The sequence below is a fragment of the Agelaius tricolor genome, unplaced genomic scaffold (genome assembly GCF_023055355.1).
Source record: "Agelaius tricolor isolate 1412-34295 unplaced genomic scaffold, bAgeTri1.0.p SCAF_1, whole genome shotgun sequence".
Classification (NCBI taxonomy): domain Eukaryota; kingdom Metazoa; phylum Chordata; class Aves; order Passeriformes; family Icteridae; genus Agelaius; species Agelaius tricolor.
Genome location: NW_027269261.1, coordinates 113,281,026 through 113,303,610, shown reverse-complemented (window position 1 = coordinate 113,303,610; position 22,585 = coordinate 113,281,026). Strand labels below are relative to the sequence as shown.

At 44.1% G+C, this 22,585-nt stretch overlaps 1 protein-coding gene across 7 annotated transcripts in view; it reads left to right on the top strand.

The window, feature by feature from the left end:
- The window catches only part of HMBOX1 (homeobox containing 1), a 124,123-nt gene that overhangs the window by 33,529 nt on the left and 68,009 nt on the right, over positions 1-22,585 (top strand). For 6 of the 7 annotated variants that reach the window (XM_071447974.1, XM_071447941.1, XM_071447966.1 and 3 more), the window contains exon 2: positions 14,095-14,178. In XM_071447974.1, coding sequence (XP_071304075.1) covers positions 14,156-14,178 — 23 coding nt within the window. In that variant the 5' untranslated portion in view covers positions 14,095-14,155. Of the gene's footprint in view, positions 1-14,094; positions 14,179-15,325; positions 15,408-22,585 lie in introns of all 7 variants that reach the window. The other variant, XM_071447958.1, reaches the window with a different exon arrangement.

Below are 22,585 nucleotides of genomic sequence, written 5' to 3'. Positions count from 1 at the left end.
TAAACAGTAGCTCTTATATTTTAGGCCTGATATACTGATTTATATATCCTCCAGTCCTCTGGTGGACATCCAATTTCCAAACTTGGATACCTCTCTTGAGTAACTAAAATTTTTAGTTCTCAGACAGGAAGAGTAACTTTCCAAGTCAGTACCTGTCCAACTCAGAGAAAAACCATAAGGTGATGATGGGGATGGATCTAAAACATGCACAGGAAAGGCTTTACACTCATTCCCACCTGGATTTTGGGGTGAAGACCTTTGGACATCTTGGCTGTCCTTTTGCTCAATACCCATGCACTTGGAGAAAGCCTGGAAAATTATCTAAAAGTTCAGCATCAAAGTGGAAGTCAGGTTTGAATTAAAAATCCTGGGCTTTTTCTTTCATTGCCTTAAAACTGGAAGCTTGTTAACAGCAGCTCATTGTTCTTTTGGAGATATTGCACAGATATTTTTGAATTTTACTTGGTACAGCAGTTTTGCAGGGGGAAAATGCAGTTCCTTGACGGTACAACCACAACTCTTGAAATATATTTTAGGGGGATGCTGCTGGCTCATCTTGGTACCCCAGCAGCTGGAAAGTGAGGGATGGAAGCATTCACACCACAGAAAGATCATGCACCTATTTTTAATTGACAGTTTATTGTAACTTTAATTAATATTTGAATGACACCTGTGTAAAATATGGGTTTGTCTCCAATTGCTGCTTCTCTTGTTTTAGAGTGCAGCTGAATGGGATGAAATGAATGGATTCTTCCATTTATTTGGGTTGAAAATAAAATGTGTACATAAAAATAAAGTTACATAAATACAATCCTCCCTCCAGGAGCCCGAATGGCCAAATGTAAAGAATCTTCCCAGATCTTTGAAACACAGGGTGAGGCGTGGAAATAGAAAAATGTGTTTGGAAATGATGGAAGACAGGGCTGGTTGCAGAGTTTTTTTCTGTGGGTTGTCATTCCAGCAGGTAACACAGGTTGAGTTAAGGAGGGTTTGGACAAACCCTGATGTCAGCAGCTCGCTGATGTTACAGCTCAATGCTTTGGAACATACAAAATATCTGAATGTGGCGTTTAGATATTATTTTGGCCACTTTGCTGCTGCTTCCCCCAGCACCAGCCTGGACCCTGTGCTTAATCTAAGCTCAAATGTTTGGTTCATAAACCAGCTGTAGTAGAGAAAGCATTTTCTTCTTGTTTCTGGAAGTGCAAAAACTCCATAATCAATCAGCTTTGAGAATAAATTAGGAGCAAGTCTGCCTATGTTGAGTACAGATGATTTGTTCTTAATTCTTCCCATCCCTTTACCTTCTGACTGGCACACAGTTAGCAGGTTTCCTGCAGACATTACCTGCATCCACTTGCATTATAGATGGGAAAAAAAGGAAGTTTTCAGAGAAGTTAGCAAGTGAAAATGGAGGCTGTAATGGCAGCCAGAGCTGTAGCCAGCTATAATTATATATGGGGCACACACATTCTAGCAGATCCTTCCATTTAACCACCCTGGTTTAAGCACAGACCAAATTTAGGATCTGAGCTTGGTGACCATGGCACTCACTAAATCTCTAATTCCATCTTCTGCCATTTACTGTCTTTCTCAAATGCTCAGTGAGAGTTTTTTTTTCCCCTAGTTGTTCTATGGAACAGCTTTGATTTTTCTCACTTTGTGGTTATTTTAAGCTTCAGAAAACAATAAGAATGTACTTCCTTTTTTTTTTTTTTTTTCCCTCTTTCCTCTGTGCTTTTATGAAAGCAGAATCTGTGTAGATAAAGCACAGTTGATCTGTTACGGATTACTGTTTCTCAGTTATTCTTTTGCTCTTGCATATCATGCCTTTATGTAGAAGAATATTTAAAGGTGCCGTGTAGAACAGTGAGATGAAAGATTCTTTGTGCATTGAAGAATTCTGGTGTCACAGGAGTCCACCTGTTCTCCCCTAACTTTTTTTTTTCTTTTTTTTTTTTCAAACAAGTTTATTTAAAGTGGTTTTTAGTGCTTAGAAAAGCTGCTGCCTTTTGACAGCCTTCAAGATTGAAAGGCTGTCCCCACAGGTGGTGGCAGCAGCACTGTGGCCTGGAATTCAGGGCACAGGAGTGGGAATCAGAAGATCCACGTTCTGTTCTCATCTTTATCTCAGCTGACCTTGAGCCAAGTAGCAGCAGCTGAAGCTCAGCTTTCTGTGGGGAATTTTACCCCAGCTCACGAGGACGGAGTTGTAAAGATTTGCTGCTCGCTTAGGGGAGAGAAGACAAAGGATAAAAACTCCTTGCATCATCATCAAGCAGCAGAGCTCGTGTCCATTCTGCCAGCCAGGAGAATAATTGGCAGTTTTCAGGAGAAGATGTTACCAGCAGCCTGTGGAAAACCTTGGCATGAGTGGGAGTTCTTTTTGTCTGTGGAAAATTGTCTCAGAGGGGCCAACAAAGCCAAGCTGGTATCTTTTGGTGTGTCCTGCATGAATGAAATCGTGGTGATTTCTGTGGACAGTTGAGTTGGATCAGCCCAGAGAGCCATTGGGTGTAGCTTTGTGTGTCACATTGTGGTCAGTATGGGACAATTAATGCACCCATCCAGCTTGCAAAGCTCCTCTGATTAAGCACCAGAGGAGTTCTCTTTTTGACCCTTTCAGGCCATCAGCTTAATTCCCAGAAGCTTCAGATTTAATTACCCAAATCATTACCACAGCATGCGTAGCTGCAGATTTTATTAATGACCATAAAATTACTGAATCCTCTGTAAAATGAGTGTGGATTCCCAGCCAGAAGTTCCCTTCACACCTCAGCTCTAGTACAGGTGAATCCCACAGGTTGGTGCAGCACCTTGGCAAGTGCCACCTTTCTGCCCCTGATTTCCTCCAAATTTACTACCACTAGTAATACCCTTCTGCAGTTCTGCCACCAAATTCAGGTGTTCTTGCCTCTCGAGTGGTAGCTGAGCTGAAGTTTTACAATTCTCAGAGCCTGTTCTTATGCCTTTAGCAGCAGCCTGACCTTTACACCTCTCTGTTTCAGATTCCTTCCACTCACTCTGCTGCCTTTGTGCCTATCCCTAAAATGTTCTTTAATCCATTTCAATTCCTTCTCCCTGCACAATACTTTATGACTTTGTAAATCAGCCTGAGTGGTACAAAATCAAATGCTTTCCTGAGATCCTGATAACTTATGTCCACTGTTTCACTCTTGTCTAACCTAACGATTTGGTCGTATAATAAAAAGGATTTCAGCAGATTTGTCAGGCATGACCTTCCTTTTATGAATCCGTACTGAATGTCCTCTACTAAATTATGCATTTCCAAATGTTCTGCAATTTTGGCTTTTATCAACACTTCCAATACATACCCACAGCTGAAGCTGGATTTCCTGTTGGAAGATTCAGCAGAACTCTGTCACAGCCCAATGAAATTCATCAGTTTTTCAGAAGCCTCCATCATACAACTTCACCTTCTTGTCCTCGTCTTACTGTGTGGTTCTTTCTGAGAAAGAATAGGTTTAGATTGGATATTAGGGAGAAATTCTTGGCTGTTAGGGTGGGGAGGCCCTGGCACAGGTTGCCCAGAGAAGCTGTGGCTGCCCCTGGATCCCTGGAAGTGTCCAAGGCCAGGCTGGACAGAGCTTGGAGCAACCTGGGACAGTGGAAGGTGTCATGTTAGGAGCAAGGTGAGCTTTAAACCACCTTTCTGTCCCAAACTATTCTGTGGTTCTATAATCCTTGACATTGAAATCAGTATTTTTGTTTATAGAGCTCTGACAGTCCTGAGTGCTCAGGAAATACACAGGATTGGTGTCGCACATGGGATGAGATGCTGAGTCTCAGCCCACTCACAGGTGAGGAGGTTTAGGCCAATAACTCAGTCTAAATTTGGTCTCTAGCTTCCTAAATAGTTTCAGTGAGACTGGAGGTCAGTTCACCTCTCTGTGCATCCATTTATTTTCCTTGCCTGTTTCCTAAAGAGCATTTTCCATTGCATACTTGTGTTGTGCTTTTGGCTGAGTATATATGTGTGAGGGGGGATGGAAAACTCCAAATCCTCTGAGTGTTCTTGCTTAAAGCCCTTATGTTTGTGCTTATACCTACTTTGAACGTATACCTTGTCACTTGGGCTATGCTTCCAAATCTGGATTTCTCTTGGAGGGATGTTCTGACCCACCTACTTTGCACTGCTGATATATTTAGCAAAGTTTTGCCGTAATAGTCCTCTGGTGCTGTCCCAAAGCTGTCACCTGCTCTGCTGCCTCTCTCCTTCCCTGGCCCCTTCCATGCGTCAAAAGCCACCTGCCAGAGTTCTGCACAGGACAAAGGGAATGGTTTTAAGCTGAGAACAGGTTTGGAGAAATTCTTCCTGTGAGGGTGGTGAGCCCCTGGCACAGGTTGCCCAGAGAAGCTGTGGCTGCCCCTGGATCCCTGGAAACATCCAAGGCCAGGTTGGACAACGCTTGGAGCAGCCTGGGATAGTGGAAAGTGTCCCTGCCTGAGGCAGGGGGATGGAATGGGATGAGTTTTAAGGTCCCTCCCAACCCAAAACCATCCTGGGAGTGCATGATTCCTTGTCCCCAAGCCTGGCTGATGCAAAGCAAAGGTGCTGCCCAGCCTGGTTAGATTGAGAGTGACACAGGAGGGTCCCAGCTGGATCTACAACTCCCTGACAGGAGGGAGCAGCCAGGTGGGGATTGGCCTCTTGTCCCAGGTAAAAACAGACAGGACAAGAGGAAATTGCCTCAAGCTGTGCCAGGGGAGGTTTTGATTGATCTTAGGAACAATTTCTTAAACAAAAGAGTGGTCAGGCATTGGCAGGGGCTGCCAGGGAGGTGTGGAGTCCCCATCCCTGGAGGTGTCCAAGGAAGGGCTGGAGGTGGCACTCAGTGCTCTGGACTGGTGACAAGATGGGGATCAGTCACAGCTTGGACTCAGTGATCTTGGAAGTCTTTTTCAACCTCAGTAATTTGGGAATTCTGGGATTGCAGTGCTGGAGCAGAACATCTGGGCATGGAGTATTTGTTAAGACTACAGGGAATGGTCTATTCTTTAGCCTGGACTCAGCTTTTAGAGCACAAGTACCAATAGATCCCTGCTTGGGTCTGTGTCTGCCCTGTATCTGCTGCTTATTGAAGGAGAAAATTGGAGTTATGGAGATACTTAACTTAAAATTACAGAAGATGCTCAGTGTTATAGATTGGCTTTTCTTTAAAAAGCCAGGTTCTGCCTCCCTCCTCCAACCTTCCTGTTAGATGTCATCCAAGATGGATTCCAAGTGCAAAAAAAAAAAAAAAAGGAAAAGAAATAAAGCAAGTGAACCTGCAGCAAGTGAATCATTCCTACTAAATTTAAACCACTTATTATGGGGAGGGAAAAAAAAAGAGAGAACTCGGATTACAGGTTTAGCAAGCGTGAGCACATACTTCAGCATGTATTGCTGGATTTGCAATGGCCAAACTACTGATTTCTTGGAACTCTGCTATTAGCATTGTTAAGCAGTGTTCCAGACAGTCACTCCTATAAATCCTGTTAAAATGTTAAGCAGGAGAAGGACTTTGAAAGAATAATATTTAGCTGGCAAGTGATCTTCATTAGGGTGTGTGGTCTGGGCTAAGGTAGGGGAAGTGACTGTGCTTGCTCTTGGAATGTGTGTCTGGAGCATCCAGTTGATGTTTGCTTGGATGTTACTGCCATTTCTAGTGGGTGCTTGGGAATATTTTATTTATTTTTGGGAGAAAAGTGTTTAACAGGGGGTATGAAGGGGCCAGCAGGAAAACTGGAGAGGGACGTTGGGCAAGAAGCTGAGGGACAAGACACGAGGAATTGTTTCCCCCTGCCAGAGGGCAGGGCTGGATGGAATATTGAGAAGGAATTCTTGGCTGTGAGGGAGGCGAGGCCCTGGGATGAAATTCCCAGAGAAGCTGTGGCTGCCTCTGGTTCCCTGGCAGTGTCCAAGGCCAGGTTGGATGGGGCTTGGAGCAACCTGGGATCATGGAAGGTGTCCCTGCCCATGACACAGAGTGACACTGGATGAGCTTTAAGGTCCCTTCCAGAACAAACCACTCTGTGATTCCATGATTCCCATGACTTTGGAATTAGTATTTTGTTTCACATAGCTTTGAGAGGACTCTGTGCTCGGATCAGGGTACCAGCAGCTCCCACCTGCAGTTCAGCAGGGTGGGTGTCACACATGGAATGAGTGTCTGACTCTCAGCCCAGTCACAGATGAGTGAGTTCCAACCCCCTGCCCCGTGCAGGGACAAGTCATCTCTGTCCTGCATGAGTCACTGGGTAGAAACAAGATGAAGTCTCTGGTATAGAGTCACCAGAGCACAGCTTCACCTTGGACTAAAAGCTCATAAAGCTCATCCTCTCCCTTGTCTCTGCTGCTGTTCCTCTGCAGGGGTGGCAGAGCCCCTCAGGCTTTCTGGCAAAGCTGTGAAAAAGGAAACTTTGATCGGCCTCTTTGCTTGCCGTGGATAATTCCTGTAGAGGGGAAGCTGATCAAAGTCCAGGTCAGCTGGGAGGAAGAAGAGGGGAAGCAGCAAAGGACGGTGGAGCCACAGATCGATATTTTCAGCACAACAGGTTGACAAGGGCACGGGGTGGAGCGGGGAAAGGGGACATCTTTGATCTGTGCTGCTGCAGTGGGGACATGTCTGCCACAGCCCAGCCCTGCTCCAGCGTCCCTGGCAGATTTAGGATTCTCAGATAACTCCTTGTGTTCTGAAGTGAACAACACATGGGTGCCCTGTGACCTCCAGCAGAAATGACCACCAGACCCTGGTGACACTGCCCTGCTCTCAGCCTCCTTTTATGGCACAATTTTTATGTAGACTTTTTTTTGGAGGTGAAAAAGAGCTGCATTCTTATTTTATTACAAGTAACTGAGAGCTCACAGCATTTTTTCAGAACACCATTTTATATTTTGTAAAGTTCCTACCAAGTTTATTGTTTGTACAGCATTTTATCACATTCCTTTTTGGGAAAAAAGTAATGATGATCTTAAATCCAAAGCCTGTTTTAAAACAGATAATACTTAAATTTTATGCAGTGAATTTGCTATTGTCAAGCAATACCACTTTCCTCCAAATACTTTTTCTTGTGCCATACAGCAGTGCAAAAATAAAGGATAGTGAGGCATGACTTGTTTCTCTTGCTTGTTTCTGGTACAAGTGATGGCAGATACAATTCTGGTTTCTTTTTTTGGGTCAGCAGCCGGGTGTAGGTTCTTGAACTCAATTCACCTGAATGTGCTTCTTGTATTGAGCATCTTCACTGGATCGTGTAGTTGCTGTTCTCTGTCTCTGCCAAGGGTTTTACATCCATGCAAATGCAAATTCCAAGCGTGGTGGACCACTCTGAAAAAAATGCAGCTTTTGGAGGTGTTCCCTGATTTGGCACAGGAAAAGTTAAAATCAAGTCAAATAAAAAGGAAATCAAGTTTGATTCAATCAAAACATTTCAAAGCCCTTGTCTTGCAATTAATCTCCCTTTGTCAAGGACCCAGTGCCAAGTGCAGTTTCTGGAATTCCACTAAAGAGGGTTTGGGGCATCTACAGAGGTGTTCCCTGGAGAGTCATGGATGAAGGAATCCTTCCTGTCCAGTTGGATTTCTTGGAGCTGTTGTATCTTCTGCAGTGTCCCTTGTTGACCTTACCCTTTCCCACACAGAATCTGTGAGTTCCTCTTCCTGGTGGACTCCTGAATCCCCTTTGGGACAAGCAGCCTGGTGGATTCATGGCAATGCAGAGGTTGTGCTGGGCAATAGAGCGCCTCACTTCACTCGGCATGTCCAGGGCTCCTGTGTCCCTCACAGAAAACTGTCAAGGTAATTAGTGTTAATTGGATGGTTTTTGAAGGAGCCTCTCATTTATTTGATGTTTGGACTCAAGGACTTGGCAGTCTCCCATCCATCAGTTTTGTGTGTTCCTTAGAGTGTGCCTGGAGTTCAAGGTGCAAACCCTGCTGGTGTCATGTGGGGGCTTTCAATCTCAGTTCCACTCCAGGGCCTGTCTTGCCTCTTGCAGCTCTGTAGGAGTCAGGTGGCTCCTAATTCACTCTTCCTCTCCCATTTCAGTGCTCAGAGTGATCTGAGGTGGCTGAGAACCTGTTTGATCCCTAAGGAAGTGGAGTTGTAGCAGTCATTGGCTGTCCCTACTGGTCAGGAGTTTGTGCCTTGCTGCCATTCTTCTGCTGGTGACATTCACATGTTATTTCAGCTGGAAAACCCAATTCAAGTCTGGTCTTTGGTTCCAGGCACATTCTTAGCCATGATTGGAAAGGTCAACATGCAGCAATCCAGGAGATAGAGGAGTGTAGGTGGTTGGGATGTTAAGGCTGGAAGCTCAGTTGTAAGCAATAACCAGAGTACAACCCAGGTGCTCTGCTCAAATGGGTCTGCAGGGGTGGCTTGGTGACAGAATTTCATTTCCAGCTGCCATTAAGGACAAAGCAACACTAAATAACATCCTTTTACTGGGATTGCATTGCCTTTGATGGATCTCTGGGGGACTTCTGGTGCAGCTCAGGGTCCTTTCACAGATGGTCATTTCTGCCTTTCTGGAAACCTTGGAATTTGGGGAACTTCATGATTTTGTGACCTCAGTTTTTCTGTAGTGGGATGTGTTGCCAGTCTGCCTCAAAATGGAGCCTGGCCTCCACCTCGTGCTCTAGGAAATTCCAGTAAATCTGGGCAAGGAGGTTTCTTTAGTATGGGGTTTGGGAGGTAGAAGAAGGGAGAAAGAGTTTTGACTGTGATCCTTGGCTAATTGTCCTGTGCAAATGTGCTGCAGGGCATATTGTAGGAGCAATAATTTATTTGCTTTTCTACGTTTACCTGTAATAAATGATAAGCTGTGGCTGTATCATAAGAATGAGGTGTTTGTTTTCTAAAGGGGAGAGGTTTCTGTCGATGTTTTCCCCTCAGAGTTCAGAGAAAAAAAAAAAAACAAGATTCCATAAAAAAATTGTAAACTTGTTAACTTGACAAGGAGCTGCTGCATTCCCTCACCATAATCCCAAAATATGGCCTGCTCCAGGGTTGTACTGTGAAAGGTTTGGTAAACAACACAGTCACAGTAAGAATGAAAATAGCAATGGCTGGAGGTGACTTCTGAGCACTTTTTCCGAGGATTTTTGTGTTCATAAAAAGTGTTTCCGCTCACTGATGCAGGTTGCTCAGAGAAAATGAAGTCTTAAATTTTGAAGATACTCAGGACATGGTCCTGAACAACTGGTTTTGGGGGCCCTGCTTGAGCAGGGAGCTTGGATAAAAGGATTTCCACGTGGAATTGGAAGCTGCACGTCACCAAGCTGTGGGGTGTGCTCAGGAGGTGGCAGTGCCTGGAGAAGGTTCCTAGCCTTGCTTCCCAGGGCACAAATAAAACACATCCTTGAGTCATATGGCAGTGCTTTTTTTACTTTTTTTTTTTTTTTCCTAATATGCCTATTTTGGGAAAATGGGCTAGAGAGTCCTAGATTAGCTCCAGTATTTTGGACATTAGTCCTACTTTTGTGCGTGTACCCAGAAGAATTTAAGTTTTGATACAAATGCAGTACCTGGACTTTGAAAAGCACTGGGTAAATAAGAGCCTGTCTGAACATCTCCCAGGAATAAAGGACTTGGAACTGGCAGAGGAGGGCTGGAATGTGAAGCCAGACACATTCAAAGTAGAAATCAAGTATGAATTTGTAATGGAGAGGGTGATTAAATTCCACCAGAATGAACTGGAGTGGAGGGATCCTTGGTCTCTTGCTGGTTTTGAGGCAGGGTGTTCTGGGACAGAAGTTAAACCAGGTTACAGCTTTACTTCACACTGGCCTCAGTGTAGAGAAACCTACTGAATCCAAAATCATTTAGGTTGGAAAAGACCTCCAAAATCATCCGGTTGGAATGAGTCCCACCTTTGAGAGATGCTTGTCACCCAGACTAAAGCATTGAGTGATGCATCCAGTTGTGCCTTGGGCACCTTCACCACATCTCTGGGCCCATTCCAATGTTTAACAACCCTTTCCATGAAGAAATTCCTCCTGGTGTGCAGCCTGAACCTCCCCAACACATGTTCATGGACATGTGTACACACATGTGCACAGGGTCCACCCAGAAGACCTCACGATTCCCACAGACCTTAAGCTGTACATTGAGTAAAAGACCTAAATTTTCAAATTTTTGTTGTTTCTAGGAGAGTATTGGTTTGTAATTATGCGTGGAGTTGGGGATCTGCCTTTGCTGCATGTTCAGCAGTGGTAGAACTTCGTTCTTAGGGCTGGATTTCTTCACCAGCCTGGACCTTGGTGGTTTCTGCATTTCAGGAGTGGTGTGACAATTGTAGTGCTGGGGCCTCTGCTGTGTTCAGCCACTGATACTGCCCTGGATGGCTTTAAGCCAAGAATTCAGCCCCTCTGTTCATGCTTTACTTAGGTCAAAATGTTGATGTTTGTCTTCCCCAAGGACAAAAGCTTTTAGTTTGTTATTTGTAAATCCCATTTTAAGAACTCACCAAGGAAGGTATTAGTGAAATATGAAATGATGGCTTTTTTAAAAAAAAATTTTATACTGTGTGAGTCACTCAGAAATTAAAAGAGAAAATTAGTTTCTCTTCCAAATAAGTGATATCAGCCTCATCTTTACCGAGTGACTTTCTCCTTGCTTCTGCTGGGTGTTGTGGATCAGGGTGAACTCTACTTCAAAACATTTAATTGCACACAGTGCGAAATGAAGAAAACTGAAGGGGATCCCAAGAATGTATTAAAAATCAGAACTAAAATGAGAATGATTTCATGTCAAGTGAGACAAATGCAGAGTTGATACTCCAGTGCTTCACACTTCCACTTGTCCTTGGCACTGAGAAAATGAGATTTTTAATATCTGAAAAACAGATTGCCATGAAGACTCATCCATTGTAAATTTAAGCTGCCTTTATAGCAACTTAAGCTGGGGACAAGATTGTTCATTACATCTGATTCTACAACTGCAGCCATGATTTCCATATTAATAGTGACTGGTTTTTTTTTTTATTGTCTCTACCAGAAATAGGAAGGGGAGCTGGTTGTGTTTCCCCCCGGTTAGCAGATAATTTATTTAATGAATAATGTGAAAAGGGCAAAGGTTTGTGAGTTCTTACTCCCATATCACCGCAAAGAGTGGTGACACCTGCCTTGGCTGCTGTGCTCAGACTGCTTTGGTGCTAAAAGGAGACTGAGGAAAAGAGGGATATTGACTCATGATTCGGAGTCAGGATTTGTTGCTGATGGAATTTATGTTGGTCGGGATTGAATTGTTTTGACTCCGATTTTAGGTGAAGGGTTTGCTTGTTCCCTGCCCGACGTGCCCTTAAGAGACAAAACCATTGAAGCAACTTCTCACATGTATCTGGGGGTGGGGAAGGTATTTCTGTGCCACTGAACTTTAGACCAACGTGGAGTCAAAGACTGTTTGTGCCCCTTTTCAATAGCGGCCGCTGGGGCTGGCAGCGGCCGGAGGAAGCACCAGCTTCCTCTCCTTTCTCTGGAGCTGGGTTTCCTTTCACCAGCCCTGCTCCCAAGGCAGACCTGAGCCTTCCCTGGCCTTCCTTTCTTCATCTGGGACGGTTTGTGGTTGCATTCTGAGTGTAGTAAACCTGCTTGACACTTAAATGTAACAAAACCAGAGAATTATCCCTATTTTCTCATGGATTTGCTGCTGTTTATTTCTGCTGAAATCCTGACGTCCTCTGTCTGCACTCACAGATCTGCAGTCTCTTGAAAAAGCTCATCTTCCTCCTCTAATCACGTCCCAAATTTGCTCTAGATCCTAATGGCTCTTCTCTTAAAACATCTGAGGTCCATACCAGCTTTTTCCTCTTTCATTGCTATGACTAATATCATCCTCCTCCCTTTGTCATCTCAAAACCTGAGTTACAGCAGCCTTTTCTTTGCTTCTCTTATCTCATCTCTTCATGTTCTACTTTTAATCCTGCATTTCATGATGATGGAAGGTGATTTTTTTTTTCACTTTGTGGTGCTACATCCATACTCTTCACCATGAAAGCAGATCTTTCTCTGAGGAATCCAGTTCTTTATCATTAGCCCCTCTGACCTTCAGAAAGTTTGTATATATTCAAGTCTAATTTGTTCCTCTTTGGAAAACAAAACAGCTCTCTGTATTAAAATTTGGCAAGAAGTCAGCAGCATGATCTCATATTTTTTGTGACTGCCTCGGGGAATATGTTTAAAATGCAGTTAAGAGGTTTGTCAGAGGAGGGGTTTGGTGGGGGAGTCTCTCTAAAAGGTTTGGGGTGGCTGACAGGGAGGGCCCTGGGTGTTTGGCTCTTCCATCCATCAGTGGTTTGGTGTCGGTGATTCTCTCCCAGCTCGCAGAACGTGGCCTCTGGGGGTCTGCTGGGACCATCCATCTTGGTCACCTCTTTTCCTGGAGAGAAAGAGGCAGCTCAGGACCTCAGTGTGGGCCAAATGAGTTGTTCTGGAAGAGCAGCAGCCAACTCTCAGCACCTCCCCTCCCTGGAAACACCCAGAGCTCTCCCTGGCCACAGCTGGGTGGGAGAAGGCTCTTGTGGACAGGCTTAAACCTCCCAGGAAAGCTGGTGGTCAAAAGCTGAGCGCTTCCACTTCTGGGAAAGCTCATTCAGCCCAGCCTTTGGTCCTGAAAGTTCATGAGGTTCTTCATGGAGGAAAAATGGGTGAAAAACCACATAGAGATGATATCACCATCTCTGGAGGGATTTAGGAGCCATGCAGATGTGGCACTTGGGGACACCCTTGGCAGTGCTGGGGTAACAATTTCACTTCATGGTCTTGATGGAGGTGGTTTTCCTCCTGTGCTCTGCTTTGTGAGACCTCATGTGGAATTCTGTGTCCAGCTCTGGGGTCCTCAGCACAGGGAAGATGTGGAGATGTTGGAGTGAAACCAGAGGAGGCCACAGAGCTGCTCTGAGGGCTGGAGCCCCTCTGGAGCCAGACTGGGAGAGCTGGGAATGTTCAGCCTGGAAGAGGCTCCAGGGAGAGCTCAGAGCCCCTTCCAGGGCCTAAAGGGGCTCCAGGAGAGCTGGAGAGGGATTTGGGACAAGGGATGGAAAGACAGGACAAGAGGGAATGGCTTCCCTCTATTCCAGAGGGCAGGAATAGATGGGATATTGGGAAGGAATTGTTCCCTGTGAAGGTGGGGAGGCCCTGGCAGAGGCTTCCCAGAGAAGCTGTGTCTGCTCCTGGATCCCTGGCAGTGTCCAAGGCCAGGCTGGACAGGGCTTGGAGCAGCCTGGGACAGTGGAAGGTGTCCCTGTCCTTGGCAGGGGGAGGGACAGGATGAGCTTTAAGGTCCCTTCCAACCCAAACCATTCTGGGGTTCTGTGATCTTAGAGAGCTTTTCCAGCCTAACCAGCTCAGTGCCTCTGCATCCTTGTGTGCACAGTGGGCTCCATCTGGGAGAGGTGCAGTTCTTCCCCAACATCTTCATCAGGTGTTGAGGGAGGAACAGTTATTCTCTGGTGTCTGGATCACTTTTAACCACCAAGAAGAGCCAAGATGCGTCTGTCCATGGCTGCTCTTCATGGATTAGCAATCCACAATTGCTGATGTTACAGATGGAGCAGAGGAAAATTATCCCATGCATCTCCCTGTGCTGCTGTATCCACTCATTTTCTATCCCAGCTTTGCCTGGATAGAACATCCTGCTTTTCTCTTGCCTCTTGGTTAATAGTTTGACTTTTGGAGCACTTTCAGTCCGTGTTAGTTTGTGGAGAAAGTCATCAGCAGTGATAGCTGAGGAAAATTCTATTAGGTCATTCCTCCTCAGAACACAGTACCTGTCTCCTGAGCTCTTTGAGGATGTTGGCCAAATAATCCTTTTAATAGCTTTTGTGAGTTAAAAGGGTAGGTAACTGTCATAAGGCTAAATGATTGCATAGATTAATTTACTTGTGGTCGAAAGAAATCAATTGTAATTTAAATTTTTGTCTCTGGACTGATTACAACACCAGACATCAACTTTCTCCATAAGAATCCACCGTGTGCATTGAGGTCTGTGAGTCTGGATTAGTGACAGATTATCCAGAATGATGTGATTGGATCCCTTTGCCTCCCCCAGACATCTCTAATGTTCTTGGATCTTTTCCTTGTGTCTTCCAGAATGGTGAATAACGCTGAAGACCCTCAAGAGGCTTTGTAACGTCCCATCCTCATGTAAAGTATGCTCAGAACTTTTCCAGTAGTGTAAGTACGAGCTGAAGAAACTCATAATAATTAAGAGTAATTTTGTGGTGTTCTTCTGTTAAATTGTCTAAAAAGAGCAGAGAAATGGTTACAACGATTATGAGCAGTTGGCTCAGTTGGAGAGTGTCACTGGTTTAGTGGAAGATTTAAATCAGAGAAGACATTTAAACCAGAAATAGTAAAATAACTGGACATTTAAATTAGGGAGTAGTAACATTGAATTGCTCACTTGCTCTGGCTCATGTATTGTTTGTGTTTCTGCATTTCTGTCACTGAAACAGAAGGAAAATTATGCAGTTCTTAGAAAATCAGTCTTGATCAGAGAAAAATCAGTATTAAAGGAGAGATCTCCATACAGCAACTGAACAAATAGGAGGGATAAAGAGTTTAACTCCACTCTAGCTTTACTGAAAGGGATGAGCCACCTTCAATTTAGTAGCCTCTGGCAGAGACAAAAAACCTGGGGCACCTCACCTAATCCTGGTGCTGGATGTCTTGGTCCAAGCAACTCAAGTATCTTCAGTGCCAACCGAGGTTGTCCAAATCTCATTGTGTAATTTCAAATCAGTTCTGTCATATCTCTTCAATTTCATTGGTTCCCATGCTGTTTCTTCAATAAATAAGCAAATGAATTCAAATTTTGAAGCTTGTCAGGCTGAAAGGAAGGGCTTGACCTGCACTGTGCTGTCACTGGCCAGTCCTGTATGGCTGTTCACAATATCCCTGTTACAGGCACAACCAAATGCTCATCCCCTGCCCTCAGATTCCTGAGATACTTTGACCTCTTGATTTCAGATTGTTCCTTCTGTCAGGTCTGGAAAGAGAAACCTTTTCTGCAGGATAGGTAGCAAGGAACTGGGCTGCTGGGAATGCATCACATTTTCCCTGATGGATTATCTCAAGGATGAAGATCTATCCCTGGACAGTGATAGTGCAAGTGGCAGTGCAGCCACAGCCTTCTGTAGAAGGAGTCACAGCAAAAAATAATGACTGACAGGGATTTGGTGTTGGAAACCAAACTCCAATGGATTTCAAAAAGCCATTAATTAGTGATTTTCTGTTGCTGGTGGTTTAGGGTTCTGTTCAAAACTGGTGGTTTCCTACTTTGCTGCCAGTCCCTTGAGCCACCTCCTCTTCTTCCTTTTAGCTGGAAGGATGTTGGAGTTCAGTATTAAAATCACCACTTGAAATTGTAAAGATCTGGTTCACAGCAGGAGAGAAGTCTGAAGGTAAGGCCACATCACCCTGGGCATCTTTGTTATCCCAGTAATTTGGAGTTTGCTGGGTGACCTCAGAGCTCCTCTGTGCTTTGAGTGAATACAAGGACATCTCACAGCTTTGTGTCAGGCTTTGGTCAGAAATTTCCAAACTGGGAATTGCATAGCTTGAATTTCCTGTGCTTTAGCTCAATTTCAGTCATGTTCTGCCCCTGTGCAGTTTTCTGCTGCCACCTCCCAGCAGAGCAGTAGCAGCTTCCTTGATTTATTCCAGTGTATGTGCAGTTAATATGGCCATGGAAGATGCTGTAGAAGTAGAGGTTAATCATTTTTGACTGAGGGAAAACTGGGGGGAACTTATTTGGAGGGGATTAGAGAGTATTAAATTAGAGGAAATGGGCCAAGATGACCCATTTAGATAGAACGTTTCCAGATTAAACCACAGATATCTTTTAAAAAGGGTAAATGGGATTGTGAAGGGGAAAGAAGAAAATGGAGCCTTAAAAAAATTTAAAAGTTTGAATTTAAAATTGTGATTAAGATTGAAGAGTTGCAGAACTGCTATGGTAAGAGAGTAGTTGGGTTACTCCTAGGAGTAGGAGTTACCTGGGTGCAAGTTATCATTTCACTGCCTCATTTTACCCTTAGTAGGATGAGTCAGTGCTGGAGAGGAGTTTGAGGTGTGTGAACCCAGAACTCTTGATCCTGGCCTCACAGGAATTAAGAATTCATCTAAAACTAAGCCCTGTAGCCAACAGCTTTATCTCTATTGGGCTCCCCATAAATATGGGAGTAATTACTTGAGCTTTGTACTCTATATTGATTAATTAATATGTGTTAATAGTGATCTATGACTATCAGTATGTTTTACATCCCTCAAAGTATGATTTCTGATAGAACCAGACAGTTTCACTGTTGTCACTTCAAATTTACCAGGATGATCAGGCCAGTGCTTATGAATTTAACTGCCAGCAATGGCAGGGAAGTCTGGGCAGTGAATAAAAGAAAATCAGGGTGAATAATGCAGGTGGAGAAGGACTGGATTGAAGCCTTGTCATCATTTGGGAAAAATAACAGGAAGAAAAGAACAAGAGTGTAAACTCTACCAAGTCAGCACAGATTGAAGAGCGGGCACTGGACTTAGAGTGCCTCAGAAAATCACCACAGGCTGAGCTGTGTCCTTGAAATGTGACACAGAACAGGTTAATTAAACTCAGGTAACAGAAAACTCAGCTGATTTTCTCCTTTTGTCTTCGGTGACAAGGTATTGTGTAAATAGTGGGTGACTCTGGGAGCATTCATTTGGCTTTTTTAGCTTCTTTAACTGAAACAATGTCCTGCCGGAGTCCTTGGTTTCACTTTAAGATAAACCAGATGAGTTAATTCATGATTTCATAGCAAAAGTGACCTAAAGAAAAAATCTTGTTGAATGGTAAAGTTCTTTTCCTCAAAAGGGTTTGGCACAGCTGCCCAGGGAAGTGGGGGATTCCCTTCCCTGGAGGGATTTTAAAGCTGTGTGGATGTGACACCTGGGGACACTGGTTAGTGGTGGCCTTGGCAGTGTGGAATGTAGACTGGGTCTTGTCTGTCATGGAGGAGATTTCCCTGGTTTGGGTCTGGGTTACACAAAGACATGTTTGTTGCTTAATTAAGAGCATTAATTAGGATATTAATTTCTTTCTGAAATGCTTTTAACTAAAATAAAACTCCAGTATGGAAGCAGCAGTGGCCAGAAGCCCATGGTTTTTGCTGTTATGATTTATTTTCTTCAAGGAGACGCTGTTATCTATTCCTAAGTTCTCCAAGTGTAATTTCTGTCTTCACTAAGGCTGTGCCAGTAATACTGCACTTACAAACTGTTTTTCTAGTGGAAAATAATTTGCTTTGTAGTTAAACACAAAAACAGGGGTAGGTGAGGTTCAGCTGTTTGCTGGGTTTGGATTTTAGTTTTCTGAAGTAATTAATTTCTCTTTTAAGGAAGTGTTTTAGTTGTTAGTGCTGGTGATAGGTCCTGAAGGAGAATGAAGGTGCCTGAAAAACTTCAGAATGTCTCTTTTTCTTTATGTGTGGAAGAGGTGGTGGAAATCCTGGTGATGGCTTTGCTTGAAAGTTGTCCTGCACTTTGTCAAGTGTAATGCTATAGATGAACCCTGTATGTGGGGTAAGAAAATGTTCAAGAGTTTGGCCAGGCTCTTGTTCTGCCTTCTTGCAAAATTCTTGAGTGACTTTGAAGGAGTCATTTGGACTTGTCCAGAGTCCAGCCCCTCTCTGGGAGCTCTTGGTCGCAGAAATTACTGTAGTGTTACTTGCCTGCCTCACAGGTATCTTGTGATTGGAGTATTTAGATACCCCAGGGGGCAGAATTATTGGGGAAGAGTTCTGAGACTCTGCCTACATTTTAATAAAGGATTGGTCAAATTTTGAAATGAAATGGAGGAGGCAGAAGATGGCACTGTACCCTGTAATCTTGACGGCTGAAAATGATGAATTATTGTAGAATCCCAGAGTGTTTTGGGTTTGGGTTGGAAGGGACCTTAAAGCTCATCCTGTCCCACCCCTGCCTTGGGCAGGGACACCTCCCACTATCCCAGGTTGCTCCAAACCCCATCCAGCCTGGCCTTGGACACTTCCAGGGATGTGTCAGTCCCATGTCTAGGGCAGGCCCATGTCTCAGTTTTATTGATGACTTTTTAAATGACTGTTTCTTCACATGGATTACACTATTTCAGTGTGTTAATAAAATTTACTGTAACTAAAGCACACAAGTCCTGCTTTGAGAGCTGTTACAGAGCTTATATATCCAAAGTTTAGTCTTTGGCTCCCAAATCCAAGAGCTCCTCCTTGCTCTTGGCACAGGTTTGGGCTTTGGGCCCTGGTTCAGCACTCAGCTGCCACTACAGTTTTTCTCTCTGTTTGTTAGTCCTGCTGTGATCCCTCATTCTGCCCTTGAATCCAGGCTCAGAGTTTGAATTCCTGCCTTGTTGCTGAAGAATTGCAACAATAGCAGGAAACCCAGATTTTGGAAGTAGGGAAGGTTAGGGTTAGACAGATAAGGTGTCAGTGTGAATCAGTGCGTGCCTTGAGTAGAATTCAGAAGTATCTGGCTGCCAGCCCTGTGCTTAGTCAGAGGTCAGTCCCTTTTGTAAGACTTGGATTATGACAATAATTGCCATTTATATTATATTTTTGCCTTGTAAGATCAATCTCAAGTTCTCTCTCTCTTTCCCAGAGATGTAAAGCAGAGTAAGTTACTCACCCAAGTGGCAAAACGACTGGGTGTGCTCACTGCCAGCATCCATTAAAATTATTTTATCAGCAGAGAATTTCAGAGAATAAGTGGAAGAACAGCTTGTGTAGAGCAGTGACTCGGGGTTTGGGGCTCTTTAACCAGCTGAGAAACTTGAAGCCTCCTGAAGAAATGATGTGTTGATATTCTGCTCTCAGCTTGCCTCCTCTAATTTGTGTAGCGGTGAGTATTTGATTACGCCGGATTTATTTTCAGAAGTTTCAGGCTGCTCTTATTAATTGTCCCCATTTTGATCGAAGGCGTGTGGCAGAGCTCTGCATTCCAGAGCTGCTGTTTTGCATCCCTAAACAGAGCTGCTGATGCTGGGGCTCTGGGGCTCAGCTCAGAGCCTGATTTCCCTCCTTGCTGCAGCACGAGGCTCTCGTTTCCCTGGCATGAGAGCAGTCATTACAAGAATTACATTTTGTTTGTGAATCAGGATGAATGGGAGTAAAGGCCTTTTTTTTTTTTTTTTTTTGAAAATCAGAAGCCAGAGATGCAACTGCAGGAGATAATTATGCAAACGTATGGGTGAGGATGGCTCTGTGTTCGTTGACATGATGAGCACTTCAGGCCTGAGGTTTTTTCTTTTTTTCTCTCTCTCTCTTTTGAAAACTGATACAACTCTTCTGAAAATACTGGAGTTGCAACTGATGAGCATAAGTGATGAGTCAGATCCTTAATCCTCTGTTATGCCTCAGAATTCACAGCATCAGCTCCTGGTTTTGAAGGCAGCTTTGCTTAATATGGTGCAAAGTTTTAGGTGGTTCTGAAATATTTATATTGCTGTGAATCATTGAGGCACACAATGGTTTGTGTTGCAAGGAACCTTAAAGATCATCTCATTCCAATGGCAGGGATGCCACTCACTGTCCCAGGTTGCTCCTAGCTCTGTCCAACCTGGCCTTGGACTTTTCCAGGGATGCAGGGACAGCCACAGCTTCTGAGAAACCTGTGCCAGGCCCTCACCACCCTCCAAATTGAAGGAGATTAATTTGTTCAGTAAGAACAGAAAAAGCCAAACCTTGAATTTCAGGAGACTAGATACTGTTATGCCCTAAATGCCCCAATTCTATTCCAGCAGAGCCTTAGAGCTGCCCTGGAAGGGTCACAGTCTCTGCCTCTAGGCTTGATCCTTGTGTGTCCCTTCTAACTCAGAACACTCTGGGATTTTTTTGGTGATACATATCAGTGCTGTTGGTAGAACAGCTGTAGCTCAATGAAAACCCTTCCTTTGAGTGTCTTGTAAGAACCAGCTGCATCCTTTGGGATAGGGTGAAGCATTGGATGGAGCCCTGATCAGCCTCATCTCTCAGTGCCATCCCTGCCCATGGCAGATGAGCTTGAAGCTCCCTTCCAACCAACACCAGCATGGAATTCTGTGTAGAAAAGGAAGCACTGAGTTAAACTATACTTTGTCCTTGGATCTCATAAATATGTGTGGAGATAGAGAAAAGCTTGCATAACCTAAAACAGGGTTAAAAAATCACTGTGGGCAGCTGGAAGTGGAGTTTCTTTGTAGTTGCTGGTTCTTATAGGAAGCATCTGGAGCAATACTTCATGTGGATTTGGTGCTTGAATGTCAGACTGGGTGATAAGCAAATTGCATTGCTTTGGAAATAGCAATGCCATCCTTAATGCCCCTTTTTAGTATCAGGAGGACATCCACCTCCAGAGCTGCTCAGGCTGCAGTTCTCACCAGTCATGGATGCACAGACACACAGGGAAAATCTGGCAGGTTAAGGAGTTCAGCTTCCAAGTGTGATGGTAGTTAAAACTCTGGTTTAATTAAAGAGTTGCAGAAAGTGATTTTTTAACTGTGTACTTTGGAAGAACCTATTTCAACTGGAAAGCCACAATTTATGTTGTGATTTTCCTCTTCCGTTTAAATGGTGAGATGGCAGTGAATGACACTAAGGAGGTGCCTCTGATGTTGTGGAAAATGCTGGTGCTGTAATAAATGAGATGACAAATGCTGGATGTCCCTGTGAGCAGGCCAGTGCAGTGCAGAGGTGTCCTACCCTGTGCTGTGTGTCAGACAAGGGGAAATGCTGGCATCTCTCCTCATCCTGCTCTCCTCAGTTGATGGGACTCGATCAGAATCATTCTTAAACCAATTACCAGACTTAGGATCCTGTTCTGAACACTTTGGCTCTTGCCCACATCTCATATTATGCAGATTATATCAAATATAGGTCTTACAGCAGAAAGCTCAACTGGTTTTGTAAGTCTTAAGCTTTGCTTATTAGATAAAGCTGTGAATTTTAATGGGAATGGAGAAGGACCTCTGCAGAAGAGCATCTCCTCAGTGATGCTAGAGTGCTTCCTACTCATCTACAGTGAGTAGAAGAGTGGAAAAAATGATTTCTTGTGATCATTAAAGGGTCCAGAGCCATTTTCTCAAGTGTTAGAGGTGTTAAGGCTGCTGTCTGGCCTTATTCCCAAACGGGTAATTGAATTGCTTTGAACTTCTGCGAGTTCAATTGGACATGGACTTAACTCGTAGCTGTTTTTATGGGATTATTCTGCTGTGCTCCATCACCTAGAAAGTTAAGTGTTGGGTAAATGATTCTTGTATCAGCGTGGGCTTGGGCTGTGAGAGTAGGTGAGAAACCCTTGATGTGTTTTTCCTTACTTTTCTCTCTACATTGCAGGAAAATAAGGGAAGAGAGCACTCTGGCCATATATCCCCACTGGAGATCAGAACAGTCAGACTGGGGAGGGAACCCCACATCCAAAGGGTGAAATTAATTTTTAAAAAAAGAGGTTAAATAAACCTTGATGGAGTGAGAAGGACAGGCAGTGCTAGTGAGAGCAGCCCCTGAGCAGCCTCCACTCCACAAAGTCCCCTCAGAAGGGGAGGAGTGGTGCTGCACTGGGCTGGTTGGGACCTGCTGGGTATTTTATATCTGTGGGTTTGGGCTGGAAATAAATTCCTTTTTATTCCCCTCTTAGAGTTCTCCCTTCAGTCTGATATTCAGGTACCCCAGGTTCCTTTTGGATGAGCTGTGAAAGATGAGCATGAAATTTTAATGCTTTAGAATGGTACAATTGGACAGTACAGTCAAACTGGGGAGGGAACCCCACATCCAAAGGGTGAAATTAATTAAAAAGAAAAAGAGGTTAAATAAACCTTGATGGAATGAGAAGGACAGGCAGTGCTGATGAGAGCAGCCCCTGAACAGCCTCCACTCCACAAAGTCCCCTCAGAAGGGGAGGAGTGGTTGGGCTGGTTGGGACCTGCTGGGTATTTTATATCTGTGGGTTTGGGCTGGAAATAAATTCCTTTTTATTCACCTCCTTAGAGTTCTCCCTTCAGTCTGATATTCAGGTACCCCAGGTTGCTTTTGGATGAGCCGTGAAAGATGAGCATGCAATTTTAATGCTTTAGAATGGTACAATTGGACAGTACAGTCAAACTGGGGAGGGAACCCCACATCCAAAGGGTGAAATTAATTAAAAAAAAAGAAAAAGAGGTTAAATAAACCTTGATGGAATGAGAAGGACAGGCAGTGCTGGTGAGAGCAGCCCCTGAACAGCCTCCACTCCACAAAGTCCCTTCAGAAGGGGAGGAGTGGTGCTGCACTGGGCTGGTTGGGACCTGCTGGGTATTTTATATCTGTGGGTTTGGACTGGAAATAAATTCCTTTTTATTTATCTCCTTAGAGTTCTCCCTTCAGTCTGATATTCAGGTACCTCAGGTTGCTTGTGGATTAGCTGTGAAAGATGACCATGAAGTTTTAATGCTTTAGAATGGTACAATTGGACCATCTTTTGGGGGGATGATTGCCAACTTAGTGTAAGGAACGTAAATAAATTTGATATTTTAGGCTACTTAGATTATTTTTTTCTGCCAGAACTTAAAGAAACTTTGTCTTAAAGGGCAAGATTTAGTTGTTAAAAA